At 39.8% G+C, this 22,213-nt stretch overlaps 1 protein-coding gene across 5 annotated transcripts in view; it reads left to right on the top strand.

The window, feature by feature from the left end:
* The window catches only part of JPH1 (junctophilin 1), a 76,632-nt gene extending 61,896 nt beyond the window's left edge, over window positions 1-14,736 (top strand). Inside the window, exons 4-6 of one of the 5 annotated variants that reach the window (XM_058528904.1) lie at window positions 4,371-5,014; window positions 12,145-12,240; window positions 14,046-14,736. In XM_058528904.1, coding sequence (XP_058384887.1) covers window positions 4,371-5,014; window positions 12,145-12,225 — 725 coding nt within the window. In that variant the 3' untranslated portion in view covers window positions 12,226-12,240; window positions 14,046-14,736. Of the gene's footprint in view, window positions 1-4,370; window positions 5,015-12,144; window positions 12,241-12,420 lie in introns of all 5 variants that reach the window. The other 4 variants (XM_058528903.1, XM_058528901.1, XM_058528902.1 and 1 more) reach the window with 4 other exon arrangements.
* Window positions 14,737-22,213: the final 7,477 nt, after the last annotated feature.

The following is a 22,213-nucleotide window of genomic DNA, read 5'->3' as shown; positions in this document are numbered from 1 at the left end:
ATGAATCCCCAGGGGAAAAAAAAATCCCTCAGGATTCATAGATACTGTCTATAAAAACAGATGAAAATGCTGACTACAACAACTATCAACACTTGTCGTAATTTTCCTGCCTGGCAGTATTCTGACTAGTCTTTTTAATGAACTGCTGCGTATCATCAACTTTATGCTGCTGGCATTGCGATGCTGACACGTTACTACACAGAACAAGTAGCAGGCACAGCGTGTGCCTTCCAAGAAAATAGTCCAGGAAAAACTTCTGTCCTCTGCATTATATTAAATGTCTTGTTTAAAAAGTATTTAATCTTACTCTGGAAATTTTAACTGTGTCTCCTCATTTAGCTGGCCAGTCTTCATATGGCTACGCCATGTTGGATCCATTTCCAACTGGATGTAGTCATGTAAGCTGGAATTAGGTCCACCTCTCGTCAACATGTTTTTTTGCATGGTTTTAAATGCCTATATCTGAGTACATTAGAATCACCTGGAGCATTTGTTAACATCCAGATTTCTAGGCTTCGATTTAATCGCACCCCAGGTGCCTCTGATAGGCAGCAGATATGGAGCCACTGCATTGGAGTACATTTATTCCCTTATTCAGCCATTTTTTAGTGCATAATAAAGCCAGGAATTTTTTTTAAATCTGAAAGTTGGTGCTACAGTATACTTCCACCATTCTAGTAAATTCTTTGAGCTTGACAGATTTTGAATATCGTCAGAAGTGCTGTAGATAAATCTATATGAATATGCCTGAAAACCACATCTTAGGAGAGAAGCACAAGTCATTGTGTAAGAAATGCCTTTCCTAATACATTTAGGGCAGGAAAACTGTGTCCAGAGAAGCAATACGTGAGATTTCTAAAGATCTAAAGGAGCGATTAGATCCTGGTATTTGAGAGTTAGTAAACATAATAAATACATTCAGTGGAATCTAAAAGATAGCTTCATTAGTCTATTAATATAGATTTCTCCAATGGCCAAATCATTCTCAACTTAACCTAATAATATGATAGCATAAATTAAGAGTTCTGTTTACAAAAAGCATTTGAAAATATGCTTCATGTTCAAGTATTGTAGGTTTTTGTTCCTTTTCCAGATAATTAAAGCATATCACTTTAAAAAATAATTATTATTAATTTTTCTTGGACCTATTATTACTGAATTGCCTGAGTTCCCCCCCCCCCCCAAATAAATGGTCTCTTGTAGCTGTTGGTGTTTCATCCATCTCCTCCTTTGCTGGTAGCTGTCACTTTTGTTGGGATCTGTCAGAGCAGCCCCCATTTCTGCTTCTCATCTGCTCTCTGCAGTAACTGTAGGTGGGACCGAAGGGCACCAGATAAATGCTAAATTTGTACGCTGCACTCTTACGGTCTCACCTTTTCAAGATGAAGCACGCGGGCTCTGTGACAGCTTCATTTCTCATGGTTCAGTGACTCTGCATCTTTCCCTTGCAGCTTTAAGAATGTGTAACTAATCATGTCTGCCAGAGTCTATTTTTCACCCCCACTCTCTTCTGTATATTTAAGTTAAACATCAGTTCTTACCGTGCCTTAATCTTAAGATAGAAAGATTTGCAAAAATAACTTTTGCACTTACCCCTTAGATTGAAGACATTAAAATTATTTTGTAATTTGTGTTTCAGAGTTATGTGGCTTAAATTAAAAGTCCATTGGCTCCAAGAGTCTTGGCTATTAATGATCTTTGCAGAGTACATTCACTACCATACCTAGATGGGTATTTCAGGAATGCCATGAAATTGGATAACAGTGAAGCACGAATAAAACCAACTGTGATGAAATTTTGGGTAGAGGGGTAAGAGAAAAGTATGTAAGCAACACTGCATCGAACTCTATCAGGTAATATCCTTTATCACAGAAGAGGAGGAGGGGTTTTGAAAAAATTAATTTGCAATAAAAATGCAAAGAAAAAAATAATGAGGGTCTTCTCTGTGAAAGACCAGTATAAATGACCTTAGTGTGTCTTAAAAAGTAGGGGCAAGGCTGTGGATGAAGAACATCACTTTCTGGTGCTGCTGCTGATTCGTCCTCTTGGTTGTATGCCCCAGTCACAGCACCAAGAAAGATTTCTGAAACAGAAAGACATCGTCTTTTGAATAGTTGCCGTTCCCCCTTTTTCTTCACTCAAGGGAGATGCCTTTCTCTGTGCCAAGAATTCATACTGCCATTTTTGATGGAGGATTTAAAAGAAAATTGCCAATTTTTAAAAAGGAGGTACTCACCAAGTTTAGAAAGGAAATCTCAATTGTTGACATGCAATCTTGACCTCTTTGGGAAATTTGAACCCCTTGGGGTGGATTTATCCCCTAGAAAGTGGGATAATACTATTATGTTTTTGGACCTGAGTACAACCTATAATTGTGGTCCTTGGGAATTCTCATTTCTGGGCTTAAAATATTACATCGTATGTTGCATTATGTTTTATCCTGAGACACAGGAGCTATGTGACTTTTGGTTTTTCAGCTGCTACAGCTGTTTCCACATCAGTAAAATCGGGATGACACCTGCTTCCTAAGATTTTGGTGAGGCTTCAAATTTTGGAAAATACCTTGCATAGTAAATAGCAGTCTCATAACCATAAATTATTACTCAGACCACCTTTAACAATTAAGGATGATGGTTCTTTAGCCGCTCTGGGGTGAGGGGTGGGAGGGAGGGCAGGAGGGAAAGTGAACAGATGTGGTACTGTGGAGTTGACAAGAGCTGTTTAACTCCCATCAGCAAGTGGGTGGGGAAGTTTCTCCCTTGCGTACCCAAGAGAGATGACGTTGTCAGCTCCTGCCCGTGTGCAGAGAAGAGGGCCAGCTGCACCATGTGCTCTTGACTTGACCTCAGGAGGTGAAAAGTGGCTGATGGGTGGGGTGGTGGCCGAAGGATGTACACGACCTGGTTATCAGGGAGGAGCAGAGAGGTCAAGTGCCTAGAAGGAGGGCACTGCCTTGGAGCGCTGTCTCTGCGAGCCCCAGCCATGCTCACTTTCTGGACTGCTGACATCCTTAAGCTCTCACGGCCTGTACCATCATGTGGTACACACTCTTTCTTTACTCCTCACTATCCCCAAAATCTCCCCATAAAATAGCAACGCACCAGGGTCCCTTTATTTAAATGAAAGTTTTCCCATTTATAAAAATAACATATGATTGTTATAAACAGTCCTAAAGTATTCAGAAAAAAAAAATCCTTAGACTACAGGGCCGAAGACAACTGCCTTGTCTTGACTTTGATGCCTGCAGAAACACTACTGATGCAAATCCACGCTGCCCTAGGACTCTATGCAGGTTATTTTGTGGGTGCAACCTAAACCACAGAAGTTGTTCCTAACTAGGACGTTGAAATGATCTTTTGATGAAGGATCATTAAAACTATGTTATCTGCAGGGGCTTGGCCCGGTGGCATAGTAGTTAAGTCCACGTACTCTGCTTTGGTGGCCCGGGGTTTGCAGGTCCAGATCCCGGGCACGGAACTACACATGGCTCATCAAGCCATGCTGTAGTGGCAACCCATATACAAAATAGAGGAAGATTGCCACAGATATGAGCTCAGGGACAATCTTCCTCACCAAAGGAAAAAAAAAAGTTATCTGCAGGTTCTCCTCTTTCTTACAGAGTAAATACTATATTAAATATATTAATTTAAATATTTTAATATATTCAGTATTAAACATAAGTCAGTTTGTTTCTTTATCTGACTGTATACTTTACATTTTAGTTATGCCACGTAGTTTGAACGTGCAGATTAAATGTAGTGTTGTTACCAGTGCTCCATCAACGTGAATTTTGCCTCCATGTTCTGCAGGCTGGCAGAAACAAGGCAATTATTAGGGAAGTCAGGGCTGTTTAAATTTTATAGCTAACAAAATAGTATGAATAATGGTAAATAGTAACATAAAAGCACTTTTTCAGCAATAAGTAATCTTTTCCCCCAGGGAATGAAATGTGCTTGTCTTGAGCCAAAGCCATGTAAATAAATTTAAAAGTAAAAAGAGGAAAGTCTAGGGGCCAGCCCAGTGGCGTAGCAGTTAAGTTTGTCCCCTTCACTTCGGCAGCCCGGAGTTCGTGGGTTCAGATCCCAGGCACGGACCTACACACTGCTTATTAAGCCATGCTGTGGCAGGTGTCCCACGTATAAAGTAGAGGAAGACGGGCATGGATGTTAGCCTAGGGCCAATCTTCCCCAGCAAAAAGAGGAGGATTGGCAACAGATGTTAGCTCGGGGCTAATCTTCCTCACACACAGACACAAAAAAGGAAAGTCTAATCTGAGTTAGCAAAATACATATGGATAGCCATGAGGAACAAGCATTTATGCCCGATTTTTATTTTATCAGCTTCCTTTCTGTTGTCCATTTTTTCTCCAGGCCCAGATTATATCAAACAGAGATATCAGGAAGGTGTAGATGCTAAAGAAAACCCAGAAGAAAAGGTACCAGAAAAGCCACCTACCCCAAAGGAATCTCCTCATTTTTATCGCAAAGGCACGACACCCCCAGGATCTCCCGAGGCAAGCCCCAGACAGAGCCGCTCTCCCCAGCCCTCCCCTACCAGGCCCTCGAAGAAGCAGAACCCCAGCTCAGGGGCCAGACTCAACCAAGACAAAAGGAGTGTGGCCGACGAGCAGGTGACGGCCGTGGTCAATAAGCCCTTGATGTCAAAGGCTCCCACGAAGGAGGGGGGCACGGTCGTGCCCCAGTCCAAGTACTCTGGCCGCCACCATGTCCCCAACCCCAGTAACGGGGAGCTGCACTCTCAGTACCATGGCTACTACGTGAAACTGCACCCCCCCCAGCACCCTCCAGTGGAGGAAGATGAAGGATCGAGCCAGTCTTCCTCAGCGCTGGGGCATAAGCCGTCACCCAACAAGTGGAGTCCCCCCAAATCTGTGACAAAACCAGTTGCCAAAGAAAGCAAAGCTGAGCCAAAAGCTAAGAAGTCTGAACTTGCTATACCAAAGAATCCAGCAAGCAACGATTCATGCCCTTCTTTGGAAAAAGAAGCCAATTCAGTAAGTTGTGCAAGACGTGTTTCTCTTCCTTTCCTCCCTTTGCAGGTGGCAGCATGGGTGACTTGCACCTTGATGACAGCTAGGTGAGCAGAAGTCCTGATGGGCACAGGGCTGTTGAGAGTAGAGCTTAGCACGTTTGTAGCTTGAAACAGCAAGGTCCTGCCAGGCAGAAATTCCTCCATGTTCACTCAGCCACCCGCCTTAGACATCAGTCAGGTAGGTTAAGATGTGACCAGCTTGTTATGGCATCGCGTTCTTGGTAAGCTTCTTGGCTAAGCTTCGTGGTGGCTGTGTTAGTTCGGGCTGTTGTGACAAAAATACCATAGACTGGGTGGCTTAATCAACAAACATCTGTTTCTCACAGTTCTGACGGCTGGGGAGTCCCAAGATCAAGGCACCAGCAGATTTGGTGTCTGGTGAGAACCCACATCCTGGTTCATAGACCATAGGAAAAGAAAAATGTTCTAGCCTTGTCACTGTGTCCTCACACGGCTGAGAGAGAGGAAGCAAGCCTTCTCGAGTCTCTTCTTGTAAGGGCACACTGATCCCATCATCAGGGATCCACCCTCGTGACCTAATTACCTCCCAAAGACCTCACCTCCAAATACCATCACATTAGGGATTAGGGTTTCAACATGTGAATTTTGGGGAGACACAAACTTGCAGTCCATAGTGATAGCTAACTCTCTGTTGGCTAGAAAGGAGTCATGGCCCCTCCAAGGCCCGGCCGCTCTCAGAGCTCTGGCTCGGAAGAGGGTTCCACTGCCATTTGCTAAATTCTTGGCCTGCCTTTTGACTCTCCCACAACAATCAGCATCTTTAGACAAAAGAACATCTTTTCTAGCTATTGTGAATTATTTTCATAAATGTTTAGTTTGGATTTTGCTTAATTGGTCAGGTTTTGAGGCTAGAACATTTTCCTTTCCCATATGAGAAATGAAAATTTTCAACTCTTTACGAAAATTACTTTGGTCTTCTAACTCCTCAGAATGTAAATGCTCCTAAAATTTCAGTTTTCTGGTAGATGCTAGTTTTACTATTAGTCTCGAGCATTTAAGGTTTTTACCATTCAACCAGAAAGCTTTCAGTTATTGATCAATATCTACATCCTCATTCAAATGCAATTTATTTGTTAATAATACATGGAATTAGTATTTTATCAAACTCTATAGAATTTATAAAATCTGAAGCTAAGTAATTTTTGATAAAAAATTGACCTATCGACTTAGTCATATGCCTTTGGAACCAGAGGTGTTGCATGTTAATTGTAGCTTAGGGAAGAAGCCATAGCCAACCCAATATTTACCAGTAATTTCAGAGATGTATTTGCATAAAGTTGTACAGTAATATCTTGGCCGACAAGAATATAATACAACCATCACTTTCTTACTTTTGTCTGTTCAATTTACTCAGAGGGTTAAATAATCGAAGTTCGTCTTTTTAGTTAACTTAAGTTTCAAATTTGTTAGGTTTTTTTGCTAATATCTATAAATACTGGTTCCCACCTTTTCTCACATTCTCTTTTTAATTATCTGAATATAAATTAATCAGATTAACTGGATTAACTTTCTGAGAGTCAAACTCCGTGAGGATAAATGGTTTTCAAAACAGAATAACTTTGAGACTCTGACTATTCAGTAAGCATTCAGTTTTTTTAAAAATTGTAACATTAATATGTCAGTATTTTATATTATAATAGATATGATAATATTATCACTGTTGAATTGCTTAAATGTAATAATTCACTTGTTATTTGGCTTTCAGTATTTATATCCACAGGTTAATAAAGCCTCACATATATATTATTAGTTTGCCTGGTTTACAGGGGGGAATTTCAAACAATGCAGGGCCATATAGTTTACACCTCTGGGTACCCAGTGGTGAGGTTCAGTTGATTTCCAGAACTCCCCAAAAGGAAGCCTATGCCCCAGTGTCCTACACTTAGGTGACTTACCTAGCTCTTATTCATAACAGTTTTTCTATAAAACATTACCAATAGCTATGTTTGGTAAATTCACAGCCTCCTTGTTTAGAAAAAGTATCTGTTTTTACTTATGTGCAGAATTGTCTGATTCTTGGAGTTAGCTAAGCATCCTCCAGCTCAGTAGGCTGGTCTCTAGGGTTCTCTTCCACATCCGGAAGGAGAGAGAGACCCAGCAGCTCTGCGCCTCTGCACCTGACTTGGGACCTTCGTGGGAAGATTTAACAATTAACCTTCTCTCCTCATAAGAGAAAGCTGCCTTTCACACTCCTGATGACTGTTTTCTTCACAGAGACTGAGGAAATGACAAAATTATCAGGAAGGTAGTCAGTGAACGACCTTTAAAACAAAGGAGTACTACATACAATTTTGAGATAAAAAGACACTGTAAATTAGAGGTTTATAAATAACTTGAAAATTCATAGAAACATTCACACTAAAGCAGACATTTGAGAGAAAACCAGACTGAATCAGCTAGTGCTGTTTGTCGGGCAGCTAGATCCAGTTTGAGTCAGAATCACTCTTTGTAGGGTGGCTAACCAACCTGAATCTGGAACTTCGGCCAGCTTCCTGAGACAGTACAGGCTAGTGGCTAAGAGTGTGAACTCTGATGCCAAACTTCCTAGGTTCAAATCCCAGCTGTGTTGCCTACGGGCTGTGTGACCTTGGGTAAGTTTCCTAACTGCTCTGTGACTTGTTTTTTTCATCTGTACCTGGATCATAGGGTTGTTGTGAAAATTAAATGAATTAAGACCTATAAAGTCCTTAGCACAGTGCCTAGCACATAGTAAGTGCTCAAAAAGCATTGACAGTTATTGTTTGCTTCAACACTGTATTAGTTGAAGCATAAATAGTTCATAAATATTCCAATAGATTTTGACCCATCCTCAGGATCACCATAGTTATTGATGATCTAGAAATACAGAAAATCTTCGGGACACAGGCTAACCATTATAGCAAATTAACTACTGGAGTAGGAGAGGTAGGAGAGGGGAGGCTGGCAGGGATTACTCTACAACCTTCCTTCAGAACTTTGTGACCCCTCTAGGTGCTGGTTACACATGGACTCATGTTCCAGGGGAGCACATTTTATGTGATACTAAAATTTTTGTGGGATTTTGCAACATGGTGACTCGGGTAGGAAGGAACCAGTAGAGGCATCTTTAGAGCCTTATCATCAAATAGACCAGTGAGGGGCCTTCTAATTAGAAGTCACGACCAACCCCTTCTGAAAACTGCCTGCACTTTTTTCTTAGCCATTACTCCGATCAGCTTCCAAGTTTGAGATTTCTCTAATCTTTCTTTTGAATTATTGTAAAACTTAGGGCCTCCCTGTCAGATCAGTTTCGAATCACACACATGATAAAAACAGTAAATACATATAATTAAACTTTGCTGTTAATACTAAATTAAATTATTTTCATATGTTTTTAAAGAAGTTTTAAATTGAACATAAGTACACTAGTAATTCTTCAGCAGGAAATTCCTCACAGTTTTAAATGAGTGATAGTCTTTTGAAGAAAAAAGGATTAATTTCTTAAGACTTCTTTCCATATTGACTTCCTGCCTTCCTTCCTTTATTTTCTAACTGCCTGAAAGTTTCTTCCAATCCGGGCTCGTGCTTTGCCCTGCCACGGCTACTTTTATTACACCTGTCCCCATCAGTCTTGAAAAGCAAGACTGATTTTTTTTTTCATTTTGCTATTTTAAGCTACAACTGGCTACCACAGTCATATTTATGAGACTTCCACCTTAAAGCTTTCCACCCTGTACCCAGCCTCAGTATCTGAAGAACGCAGAGGTCACATCTTGATAGCTGCCTATTAAACATAGCGTCCCAGAATTTATTTTTCACCTGGTTGCTGTTTGAGCCTTTTATTGCTGGTCTACCCTCATCTTCACTGAGTCATCTTTAAAAATAGCTTTATAAATGGAGCTATACTGGTTGGATAAATATATATGTATGTGTGCAATAGAAAAAATATGTATCCAATATATATAATATTAAATATATAAATAATATTATATATATATATATATATATAACCAATTCAAAAAGGTTGGATAAATTCATGGAACCTTACAAGGATTTATGAAATGGGAGTTCAAGGTTCAGACACACCTTAATTTTTTTCAGTTGGCTTCACTGAAGGCACTTTTTTCTGTTATTCCACTTTCCCTGGGTCCCCTGTAAAAACACTGAACTCTACGTTGTATTGTTCTGACCTTATATATTTTCCTCATCTTTCCTATCACTTCTTTGGGAATTATGAATTAAATCCACTGACTCAAAAGAGTTAAGTGAACCCAAAATTCTTAACACATTCATGAGCAAAATCTAATCAAAGTTTGTAATAGTAATAGCATTTCCTTAGTATTCGTGCTGAGTTATGATGTCGAGTTAATGATTTTCTGAGTTATAAGAGTTTCCTACATTATTTATATGTTCTAAGTTAACCATTTTTGAGGAGCTGCATAGGTTAGAACTCTCCTGTTAACTTAGAATACAATTATTTTATTTTATTTTTTTGCTGAGGAAGATTCACCTTGAGCTAACATCCGTTACCAATCTTCCTCTTTTCTTTTTTTTCCTTGAGGAAGATTAGCCCTGAGCTAAGATTGTGCCAGTCTTCCTCTACTTTGTATGTGGGACACCTCCACAGCATGGCTGGTGAGTGGAGTAGGCCCGCGCCTAGGATCCAAACCCATGAACCCGGCCTGCTGAAGCAGAGCATGCAGAACTTGAACCACTTGGCCACAGGGCCAAGCCCTAGAATATAACTATTTTAAAAGAGCAGTTCGTCATTATCAAGATCTGATGTTTTCCTGTTACTATGGAATCATAGGATATGGACGAAAATGCCATTTTAAAGAACTTGGTGGGAAATTATTATTTTTAAGCTAAAGCCTGTGGCTTTGATGTAGAAAAAGAACACGGAACTCTGAAGTGGACAGACTAAAGTTTGATTTTAGTTCTAAAATTTGTGCAAACCGGCTGAGTAACCTTGGGCTAGACCATTACCCTCTCAGAGCTCTGCAAAGTGGAACTAATAATCACTTGTGAAGAAGAAATAAAAATACTCTGCACGGGAATGTTGAGCACCTGCATTTATTTTCCTGCCATTTACTTGGAGTTTAGGCACTAAGGTCTTTCTTCTTCCTAATCGTTCCTATTTCAAGGGCACCCGTTTTTCCTTCCTCCTCTCCCCCACCCTGATTTTACTGATCACCCTGTTCTTCATTTAACGACGTAAGTTAATCTGCTTAACACATCCACAGCCCCTGGAAAAGTGCCAGGAGATAGTAGGTTTTCATTAAATGTCGGGTGCCTGAATGAACTGGTCAACCCCTGTGTGTGGGTACGGTGGTAAACAGAGCAGGGCCCCTGCCACTGTGGAATCAGTCTAGGGGGGAAGACAGCCATTCACAAGAAATGACAGTAAAGTGTGAAGGGTTAGACAGACAATGAAGGGCACTCTGGCCTCTTCCAGGGAGGTTATGGCCTCATCTGAGGAGGAGACCTCCTTGAGGAACATGTGACCCAGGCCCTAGAGCCTGCAAGATGAGCACTGGACCAATGGCAGCTCCAATCTTCCTTACGCACTTACCCCACGCCCCCAAAATCACACCAATACAACATTTGAGGACTCCGTAACATAGTTTCAATGTAGTCTCATTGGATAGTCAAATGTAGTACAACTGTTTCCTCATCTGTAAAATAAGAACAATAAACTACCTACCCCACCTACCTCATAAGGCCAGTTGAGAACACTTTTAGTGCTGTTATTAAGAATACTTTTGGGCCAGCCCTAATGGCCTAGTGGTTAAAGTTCGGCACTCTCACTGGTTTGGCGGCCCAGGTTTGTTTCCCAGTCAGGGAACCCCACCACCCATCTGTCAGTTGCCATGCTGTGGCAGCAGCTCACATAGAAGAACTAGAAGGACTTACAGCTAGGATCCATAAGAATGCACTGGGGCTTCAGGGAGAAAAAAAAAAGAAGAAGATCCGCAACAGATGTTAGCTCAGGGGGAATCTTTTCCCCCCCCAAAAAAAATGCTTTTAATGCTATTAACACTATTTTAATAGTAAATACCAAGATCGTGTCTCTGTAATAAAGATGGCCAAGTACGAGCAGATCAAAAAGATAAGTCATAAGGTTGGTTGGTTGGTTTAAACCAGTAAGCAAAGCTTGGGTGCCTTGGGCTAGCTGGTATTTTTCATAGCAGTATTTATGAAACTAGGATTCTGCATGGGGCTGGCCCAGTGGTGCAGTGGTTAAGTGCGCGCACTCTGCTTCAGCGGCCCTGGGTTCGCAGGTTCGGATCCCGGGTGCGCACCAACACACCACTTGTCAAGCCATGCTGTGGCAGCGTCCCATATAAAGTAGAGGAAGATGGGCACAGACGTTAGCCCAGGGCCAGTCTTCCTCAGCAAAAAGAGGAGGATTGGCAGATGTTAGCTCAGGGCTGATCTTCCTCACAAAAAAAAAATTAAAAAAAAAAAGAAGATTCTGCGATTTGTTAAATATTTTAGCTTGATTTCTGAAATGTGGTTGTGAGCAAAGAAATTAAAAATTAGACCTGTAAAATAATTTCTGAAAGTGTTCAACCTCCCACTGGCACTTTTTAATTTAAGGAGGGGGTAATATCTAAAAAGATGACGAGGAAGAGCAGGAGTCCGAGAACCTCATTCTGAATTTTTCCTAAATTTTTCCTGAGAGGCCTCATTGTCCTACAGGTTTTACTCTCACATTCTAACTGCCTTTATGAGGAAATAATTCTTCCTCATCTAAATTACACCATAACAAAAAAACGCATATCTAATTTCCGTTAGTTCCTAACCGTGGACTCTGTCTCATCCGGACTGTTGTCCAACGTTGTGAGGTGAATGAACTCGATTATTTTTAAGTCATTTAGATTTAATCAAGACTGGATTCATTTTTTAGTGAAAAGTTCAGAGATGGCTCCATCTAAACATGGAATTGCTATTTTTAGTTTATACCTTTTGGAACTGCTGTCATTTTTCATGCCTTCTTTACTGCAACTGTGTTGGGTTTTTTATACTTTTGGTAATTGGTTTTATGAGCTAATTTGTAGACTGATAGTAACACGGAAAAGTTATGCTTGTTTTGTTCTATTTCATTTCCAGGGCCCTAATTCAGTCATGATTGTCCTTGTCATGCTGTTGAATATCGGGTTGGCCATTCTTTTTGTTCACTTTCTAACTTGATTGGAATTAGGAGAGGTAAGAATAGCCTTAATTTCTGTATAAAATCACAATATATGACATTGTTCTCCCATATTCAAATTTACTTTTTTTTTTTTTTTTTTAAACAACTACATATTGTCCTTCGCTTTAATTTTGGCTGTGCCTGAATGTGATTCAACATAGTTACTTAATGATATAACTGTTTTGACCCTTCAGTGAAGTCATGACAACTAGTGGTGTTAGCCCACAGTTCTCTGCAGTGGTGTCATCAGCCCTTTAAATGGCACACCCCAGGCAGACTCAGACACAGGGAAGGAGGCTTGGAATTAGGATGGGATCGCGAGAGAGATGAAACTTGGAAAATTCAGCCAGAGGACCTGTCGGTTCCCCCGGGGAATGCTTGGTGGCTATGGGGTCCTCTGGGAGCTGAAGCAAGCAGCCATGTTGGAGAGCAAAACTTAATAATCGTTCTTTTCTAAAATCTGCTGAAGCAGCCCCAGCCGGCGGAGTCCTTGGCATTGGCTACTCCATCTGTCCTAGCAGAGTGTGACTAAACTGGAAATGTATGGAGCTGCATTTTTTTTTTTTTTTTTTTTTTTGATGGAAGTCAACAGCTGCCCTACTATTTTACCATCTGACGTTTTTAGTAGGGAGCTGGGGAAACGACTGCCCGCGGAATGCGGTTGGAGGATTGTGTTGCTGTGGCCGTGGTTCCAGCGTTCACTCCTATCTCATTAGAAGAAATAGGTAGCAGCATCACTCACCAGTCTTATGCCATGACCTGCTGTTTTAACATCTCCTGGAATGTTCCGGGGGAGAACGTTTCGTTTGCTTGTGCACGACTATGTTCATTTTTGCTGTTTCTTTAAATACGATGTATAGTCATCGACAACGTGCGGTCCTGGCCGGATGAAAGACACATGTTGCATCTCAAGGAAAAGAAACAACCAAGTTCTAGAGAAAATGTGTTGATTTTGATAGCAATACATCATTTTTCATGTCATTGAGTCTTCCTAAACCTATAAAAGTCTATTTATCCTTAAAATTTCGCAATTTGAAGGCATTATACCTTCCTAAGAAATCATTTTAAATATTTTTAACATTACTGAGATGAATTATTTATGCACTGAGGAGGTGCTAAATTTTAAAAGCTGAAAGACAACAGAATTCTAAGAAGTATAGTCGAAATGTTGCATGGATTGCAGTCATCGGTGTTTAAAGGATTCGGTTTCATTGCTGACGTACTTTACAACCAAATAAAACCTTGTCAGTGGCTATGTTAATTCCCATGAAAGTTAAGCAAGATGCTATTAATAACTGCTCTTCTCTTTCTCTTTTTTTTCCCCGACTTAAATTTTTGTTGAATACATTCAGGTAGAGCATCAAGCTTTGTTCAATCTCTGCTTCTCAATTTTATGCCTCGTGTTTTTCAAAGTCCTTTTGTAATTTTATTTCACATTTTAAAGGGTTAGACATTTTTATTTAAATATTTGTCTTTTGCAGTCCTCTGTTATTCTGACAATCTGATTTTTTTGCTGTTTTATAATTTATCCTTTATTAGAAGCATGCTTACTTAGAGAAACTACATAGTCTTTATAAAAATAATTATTTAAAAAGAAATCAGGGGAGGGAAGGTGTCTGTTAAATCTCTATAACACATGACATTGCGGAGAGGGAACTAGCTATTCCTAAATATTTTCACAATCCGCATGGTTTCATCAGATTCTTTTTACCTTATTTGCTACCTTTTCAATGCAGAAGAGACAATTCAGATGTTGGCACAGGTGTGGACTGAATGCCTTGTCACCCGCAAGGTAGTAACCCAGTGGTGTTTTTTGCAGAAGTACAATATGTTGAGAATCCTGGGTGTGACCAATATGGAATAAAGAAGAAAGCAGAAAGAGAGCAAATGAAAATTACAACTTGTATATTTATTTATTTTTTACATTTTGCTTTGACTTTTAAATTTAGGAAGTACGTTTTTACCCAAGAAACAGTTAAGTTCCTCTGTCAGTCTTGAAACTCTCACTGCTCCTTCCTAACCCCATAGCTCTTTATTCTGGGGAAGCTGATTTTTTTAAAAAAAAAATAAAATATTTCATCTTATTAAGTGTTTATTTAAAATGTGTAATGCTTTGGAAATAATGGGTAATAGATAACTAAAGGATATGTTTATAAAGTGAGCATGTTGGTTCCATTTATAAATATATGTATGATTTATAAGCTTTTTTAAAAACAAAGCTCAAATTGTTGGTATTTTTCTAAAATGTGCACAGCTGTATTTTACATGAAAGGCTCTTTCTAATGGGTTGTTATACTGTACTCAACATTTTGGACGGCACATGAAGTCTGCCAATGTACTTAAGAAAACATGACTTTGTTTATTTAAAGTTTCTTGCTGTGAAAAAGAACTCCGTACCTGTGAGTTCCTTTATTTATAATCCTTGAAACCAAAATGTATAATGTACAGTTTTCACAACTGGATCTGCTCTAATAAAAAAAAAAAGTTGGTTATTAATAAAATTACAGGTGTGTTTCCTTTGTGAGTAAATTATTGTCTTGGGTTACATGGAATTTTTTGGTGGTGGTATTGAAAGAGAAATTAACAATAGAAATGGTGGAGTTGCGGGGGGATGCTCAAAGAAGCTGCATGTCAGGAAGTAGTAATACTACACCATTATTTCTCTCTACATTTCTTTCATCCTAGGCTTTCCAAATAATTTTATAAAATAAGATTTATTGCTCTGCTCAGTGCCTTCATTAATTGGATTAGTGCCCTATCCGGGGTTTTAAGGTAAACTCAAAGTTGGAGCAAATCTCCGTCCTGCATGGGTACTTTTTAATTAATTAAAGTTTTTGACTATTGTGCCCCAAATAAATTAGTATGTTGCTATGGCGCCTAATGCTTAGGCACACTGTGCAGTTGAATAAACTTGCTGCCACTGGAACTTGCAGCCACAGGGCTCCCTTTGAAGCCATCCTCAGTGCTGGCCTGGGCTGGCTCGACACGTAGCAAGCTGCCTATGACGTATAATAAAAGGACCTTCTCCAAAGCAGCTTCCCGGGGAGCTGTATATACCCAAATTAGTCACTCTTGTTGAGGGCTAAAGGTGTTGGAGACCCCCGTATACCTAATGCACAAAGTTATCACCTCTAGGTATTAACAGATTTATCAACTTAAGTGATTAATCTCCTAGCACATCCTAAAGGAACGGAACACAGAACAGACTATTTTGGAGCAGGCGGGAAAAGCACAGGGTGCTAGAAAGATTATTGATTCCAGATTCATGTCCAAACCACACGTTTTGATGGCGGAAGCCAAAGCTAGAGTGAAGACTGTGGTTGGGAAATCTGGAAAATATTTTACATGCCCTTTTGGTGCAGTAACTATTTGAAGAGTCGTGGTGAGCAGGCTCCCGAGGCCTACGCTCAGTGCAACGTGCAGCCCTCCTCGCGTGCTTTGGAAAGTTGTATAGCCTCATCTTGCCGACTTCATATGTGGCCATAGACGTGGCACATTCTGCCAGTACGGTCTAACAGTTCATCAGGCTGTTTGATTATCCCAGGTTTTGTGAATTATATCTGTGCATTTCCTTCTTACCCCAAAGTACTGAAAAGTACTTTTGTATTCTGTAATAGTCTCTATAGGGATGTAATTTATGGGAGTAGGAGAAAATAAAATATATTGGATACAATGAATACTGATGAATGCAGTCAATATGGATGAAATTCTGGCTGTGGTCCTGATTGATTGTGGATCCTTCTCTAATCTGTGTCCCTGGTTTCCTCATCTGTAAAATGGGCGTAACCATAGCACTGACCTCACAGCGGGGTTGTGAGGATGGAATGAGCTTATGTACGTTCAGTGCTTAGTACAGTGCCTGGCGCATAGGAACTGCTTTGTAGATGTTAGCTTTTACTAGTTGGAGGAACTAGGAAAAAATTTTTAAATTGCTATAAGTGTCTCAAAAACATTAAAAACTATAGTGAGATCCCACTCTTTATAAAGGTTAATTATGCCACAGGTCATATGACATTCTTCTTGATGCTCAGTGAGTCTTTCTCACTGTGAAAATCAAAGGCTGCACTTACAGAGTTCCTTCTCGACACTAAAATGCGATTTTCAGTCTAGTAGAATATGAGACATTTGCTTTACAAAGAACTTTCAGTTCAGTGTCTCAGATTCTTACAAGATCCCCTATGCAAGATTTTCTGCAGTTCATTGACTGGCCCAAGGTCATGTAGCCAAAAAGTTATAAAAATTTGTATTGTAGTCCTAGATCTGACTCTAAATGTTGTGCTTTTTCATTTCATATGTTAGCATTATTCCACGCTGTCATACTCATCAGCTATGAAAAGGTAGAAAATATGGTGAAATTCAAGGTAAAAGTGTGGGTTGAATGAGCCCATTTTCATAAGTTCCTTCATGCCACTTGGTTGATGTCACTATAGCGGAGTCTATTAAAAGTTCTAAATAATGTATTCATAATCCTACTGTTTCATGACTCAGTAAAGTTTTTGATATTTTTGAATCTTATAAAATACTAAATATTATTAACAAAGTTTAGCCTTTAGATGATATCTTGGTATTTTGGAATAAGAGGCATATTATAAATGAACGTGCTATGTGTGTGTTTGAACTTGATCCCGACGATTAACCCAGAAATTGCACATAGTGCCTGGAAGACCTAAAAGATTTGGACAAATATCATGATGTTCTTTTGATACTTTATTTCAGTGTTCCATAAAGTTTCCTTGGTATTCTCTTGAATCCCAAGTCTGATTTAGGTAAACTATTAGTAGAATTAACACAGAATTAACCCTGAGATTGTTCAGCTAGTGATTGATGAATCTGTTCACTTACTGTGGTCAAGAGTATATCCATCTTTGAAAAGAATTTTGGAGAGAAGATTTGGAGGCAGAGAGAAATTCAGTGGAAGATGATTGTAATGTTGCTGTACAAATCTTTCCTTGTCTCCATCCTTGCCCTAAGCAAACTCATTCATAAAATATCAAGAACAAATATCGAGCATTCAGTGGAATTCATGATATTTGCTTGCAGGAAAGCAGTGGAGGTCTTCAGTTTCGGGACTGTATATGTCACATTCCCGCCATTTATGGAACATAATTGGAAGAAAAGAATCTGGTAGATAAATGTCATGTCCCCTGTGCAGTAAAAGCAGAAGCAAAGGTGAGAAGAAACCAAAAGTCATCTAATTTTCTCATGTGCTGGGCATGTTTTCACAACAGCTTCCAACCACTAGAACAAGTACCTAGAAGTCGGAGCTGCTTCTGAAGTTGATCAAGGCTAAGAAGATGCTCAAACCTAACATTGTTGTGGCGCTAACAGGTGGTGGAATCCATCACCTAAGAACTAGAGACAGCATCTTAAAAGCAGTTTTACATCAGATAATTGGGCCAAATAAAAGTGGAGATTAGAAACATTCAAATCCATACAATATTCAGAAAAATAGGTAGGTATCACTTAGGTCTGTTGTTACTCATCAGTCCATTGAAACCAAGCAAGAGTTTGGGAAGTAATCTTTGAATCTCCCAAGAGTTTGGGAAGTAATCTTTGACTCTCCCAAGTAATCTCCCAAGAAAGTGCCAAAGAATGAAATCTATCTGCTCAAAATGAGGTTTGATATTATCTACATCCAAGTTGTCTGTCATGATACAACAAGTAATATGAGGAATTCCACATAATTTTCCATTTCTCAGTGTCAACTTTGTTATTTCTCAACATTTCCTTACTTTACAATTTCAGTTTTTTTCTTTAGCATTTTTGTGCATAGAAATATCTTTCCATTTTTTGTAATAATCATGTCCATTTTTTTCTTCACCAAAGAGCATTACTAATCAGATCCTAGCAGACTGTATTTTTGGGTTTCTCTTGGTTCACTCAAACTATTAACCATTTACCTGTTTGTGTGACATTCTAAAGACTACCTGAGTAGATCATAAAAGAAGCACTCGAAACTTATTTGTGACCCTGCTCCAAGCTTTGGGGAATTGTAACACTGCCTGCAAGTTCAGTACGCTGGCTAATGCCTCAGTGCCCTACAAAACTTGAGCTCTCCATCGTACCTAATTACAACTTCTTGTTAGTCTCCCCAGACCAGTAGCATGCTTAGACACCCACAACTCACCAGTGCAGTTTGGCAAATGTGGCACCTTAACTGAGGATGTCACTTCAAATAGAGAAGCAGAAGAAGGCCTAAATTCAAGCATGCCACTTGCTCAGATGCCATTTTTATGGAACCAGCCACACACTTCCTTTTGAGTCATCCTCATATTAGGTGGATACACCACCTCCACATATCACGTGTCCATTTTGGGACACGCTAAGGATAGTTTTGGTGTCCGTAAAATGAGAACAATCTCTGCTTTATGGTGTTCTTATAAGAATCAAAATAGGTAAATTCAGTCAACTCCCTGGCACATAGACTCTCCACATACAGTAGGTACTGTTACAGTTAATAGTCTCACCTTTATTAGCAATTTTTACTTATTCCTTCATCAAACATTTATTAAGTACTATTGAAATAAACTTCTAGGCCCAAGATGGAGTCATTCCTGCCGGGGTGCCACATCAGCAAACCAAAACTTCGATAACTTTCGTGGCCCTGTAAATGCTCGGCTTGACCAGAAAGGCAGTCTGTCCAGTCAGCCAGTCCCCAAACCCCAAACGCCAACTCCAGGGCTTCTCACCCTAAACACGGTTGACCATGTGGCCCCAGCCAATCACATATTTTCTGTTTTTCTTTTCCTTGTTCTTTATTCTTTATCCTATAAAAACTTCCTGCTTTCCGCTCCATTTTGCACTTTCCAAAAAGGAGACTGTCCACTTCAAGAAGTTTTCAAGTTTGTTTGTAGTACCTCAATTGTTTTCTTTAACCATTCTTTAATGGTACTTAACTGACGTTTCTTTAAATTCATTGGAATGAAATTCTTTGGTCATTAAGCATCAGGTCCCTGCCCTAAGGAATGTATTCTGCATATAGAATCAGTTGTACTTTATGCAACTAAATGGGTTCCTTCTCAAAAGCAAAGAGCAGACAATTAAAATTCAAAACTCCTAATGGTCACCAGAAGGTACAGTGGTGAGCATTGATGCATTTCTCCTAAGAAGATTAGGAATATTTAATAATACAGAACACTCGTTATATACACTAGAAACAACTATTCGTTAATGTCTGTTACTCACAAAACCTGCATGATAAAAAGATACAATTAAGGTGTATGAGAAATGAGCCTGACAAAGGCTTGCCACATGATTCTACTCTTGGTTGTAGGAAGGAACTTCCTGATGCAGGTAGAGCATCAAGATTTTCACTGAGATGCAGAAATGTGTTAATGGGCCTAGCTCTGATGTTTAATTACCGTGGTTATGAACACAGGCAAATGTCTCTGGCTTTAAATAAATTAAAATATATTTAATCAGAAATAATAGCATGGCAAAATATCATAATGTCAGATCTTCCAGAACTGAGTAATCAATGTAGCAACCATTAGTTTATAAATTCTGTCATTAATATTTATAGTGAAAGAGCAGAAAAGAGGATAACAAGTTATCTGCTCCAGTTCAGTATAGACATCCAGGTAGTTTATCTCATATCCTGCATTAAGATAAACTGAAGAGCTTTTCTTTAATAGGTAACAGGAACAATTCTCCTGCTTGAAACATATTCACTATTTTAAGGAAAACTGCCATTAAATGAAAATCACCTCCTGGGACTTTAAATAGCTTTTTTATCATTAAAATACTCACACTTTCACTTCTTTTTTCCTTTCATCAAATCTCGTTCTATACTGATGGTGCTCAGGGCAGGCCACCCCAAGATGCACCACTCTAGTATGCGGATTCTTTTCAGCTGAAGACAATAAAGACTCAGAAGACTCAGGAAGAACATTTGAGTTTCCCCTCCCAAACTGCCTAAAGAATTTCACATACAAGATCTGTTTCATGAGCCAGGACCATATGATGGCTGTAGTATAATGTAAAATAAGGTGCTGTGATAGGAAAGATAGGAAAGTCACCAAGCCCATTTTATCAAAATTTCTGTCTCTCCCTGGCCACATTATCTATAGGTGGCCCTGAAAAGAGTTGTCAGACAAACATTTGCATTTCTATCTCCATGTGAACTGTCTTCTTCCCCTCTGAAATCCCAAACCACTACCTTTCCAACACCTTCCACGCCTTTAGCTAGAATACTTAAGCAAGCAGCTTAGACAGAAGGACAAGCTGCTCATTTCTGAGTTTCTCCCATGTACACATGTTATTAAACTTGGTATTATTTTCTCCTGCTAACCTGTCTTAATTATTCGGCCAGCCATAAGAACCTTAAGGGAAAGGGCTGAGGGGGGGAATTCTCCCTCTTCCCTGACCATACTGACAACAGAAAGGAGACTCTATTTCAGAGGTTCTCAAACTTGAACAAGCCTTAAAATCACCAGGAGGTAATTCATCACCAAGCCCTACCAGCACAGTTTCTGATCTGGGAATTTGCATTTCCAACATGTTCCCAAATGATGCTGATGCTGCTGGCCAGAGGACCACACTTTGAGAACCACTACTCTGTGTAATCAAGCAATGTAGAAGTATCAATCACCCACTATATTCAAGACCCTTTGCTTGGCTGTGCATGTGGTGTGGTAAAGCAAAGAAAGAGTGAAAAGGCATACATCCACACATACCTAACATCTGCATAACAATCATGTTATTTGATCCTTATAATAACTCAGTGAACTAAGAAGCATTTTCCCCATTTTGCATATGAGAAAACCAAGGCCCAGAGAGGTGGAGATAATTGTTTAACAAAACACAGCTGATAAGTAGCAGAGCAAGACTCCCACCCACGTGCCTCTGGCTCCAAGTCCTGGGTGCTCCTTGATCTACATCTCAGCAGCTCCACCTCTGTCCTCCCGCCACCAAGAAGAGGTTAGAACACAAGACACATTGGAGAGCCCTTCTGACTGCCATCAGACAAGATAACATGAAGCTTGAGTCCTTGGGGTTAATTGGGACAAAACAGTGATGTCTGAGATTGAAGAAGGCAAAGCATTGTCTATTTCATGAATAAGAATCATTCTCAAATTCATGCAGTCATTTATCTATAGACATTTCTCTCAAACCAAATATGAAATTGGACCTCATTTTTAAGGATTTGCACACTCGAATACTTCCGTTTTATCAGACAGTGCTCACATTTGCAAGCCTACACTTAATTCCCTCTGTCCCTCTGTGTAGACTTTCTCCCCTAGTTTTGACAGAAAAAAAAAAAAACTCTAAACAGTTAAAGATGATGACAGTTTCTGCACATACAGACTCCATCCCGTCCTGCTGACCTTCCCCAGCGACCACCAGGCTAGAAGAGGAAGTGGATTATCAGAGAGAAGGCACAGAGATTGGCAGGAAGCAGGGGGCTTTTAGGAAAACATCCTGATCCTTATTTTTGTCAGGAGATGAGTGTAGGATTTAGGAAATCAGTCCTTCAAAGAGCATCACACAAGTTCCCTGTCTGCCTCGGATAATTTATTTTCAACATTGAGATTTTCTACAAGTGGCAAGAATAGACAATACACAGAAGAGAAAATATGGTCAATAAATACGAAAAGAGGCTGACAGGTAGCCAGGGAAATAGAAATTAAAATAATGAGGTTTTTAAAATCCAGTGCCTGCCACATTGATGACATTCTCAGCTGAAATGGAAAAGGGCTCGATTTGGAGTCAGCACTGCATCTCAAATCCAGATCATTTTTACTTTCCGTCTCTGGAAGCTTTCCCAGGCTTCAAGGAACGTCCCTCCTCCTCGACTGCAGACCACCTTGCTTGATTCTCAGCACTTCACTGCCTAAATCTTCTGGTTTTCAAATCTGTCTCCACCACTTGGCTGTACACTCCTTGCAAACGGAGACTTTGTCTCTCTACCCCAACGGTGCCTGGAACATACACATGTCCAATAAGACTGATGAGTGAATTAATAAAACTGAAATAACCTTGCCCTTG

Source organism: Diceros bicornis, chromosome 33, assembly GCF_020826845.1.
Source record: "Diceros bicornis minor isolate mBicDic1 chromosome 33, mDicBic1.mat.cur, whole genome shotgun sequence".
NCBI lineage: Eukaryota > Metazoa > Chordata > Mammalia > Perissodactyla > Rhinocerotidae > Diceros > Diceros bicornis.
This window is presented reverse-complemented; position numbering and strand designations above follow the sequence as displayed.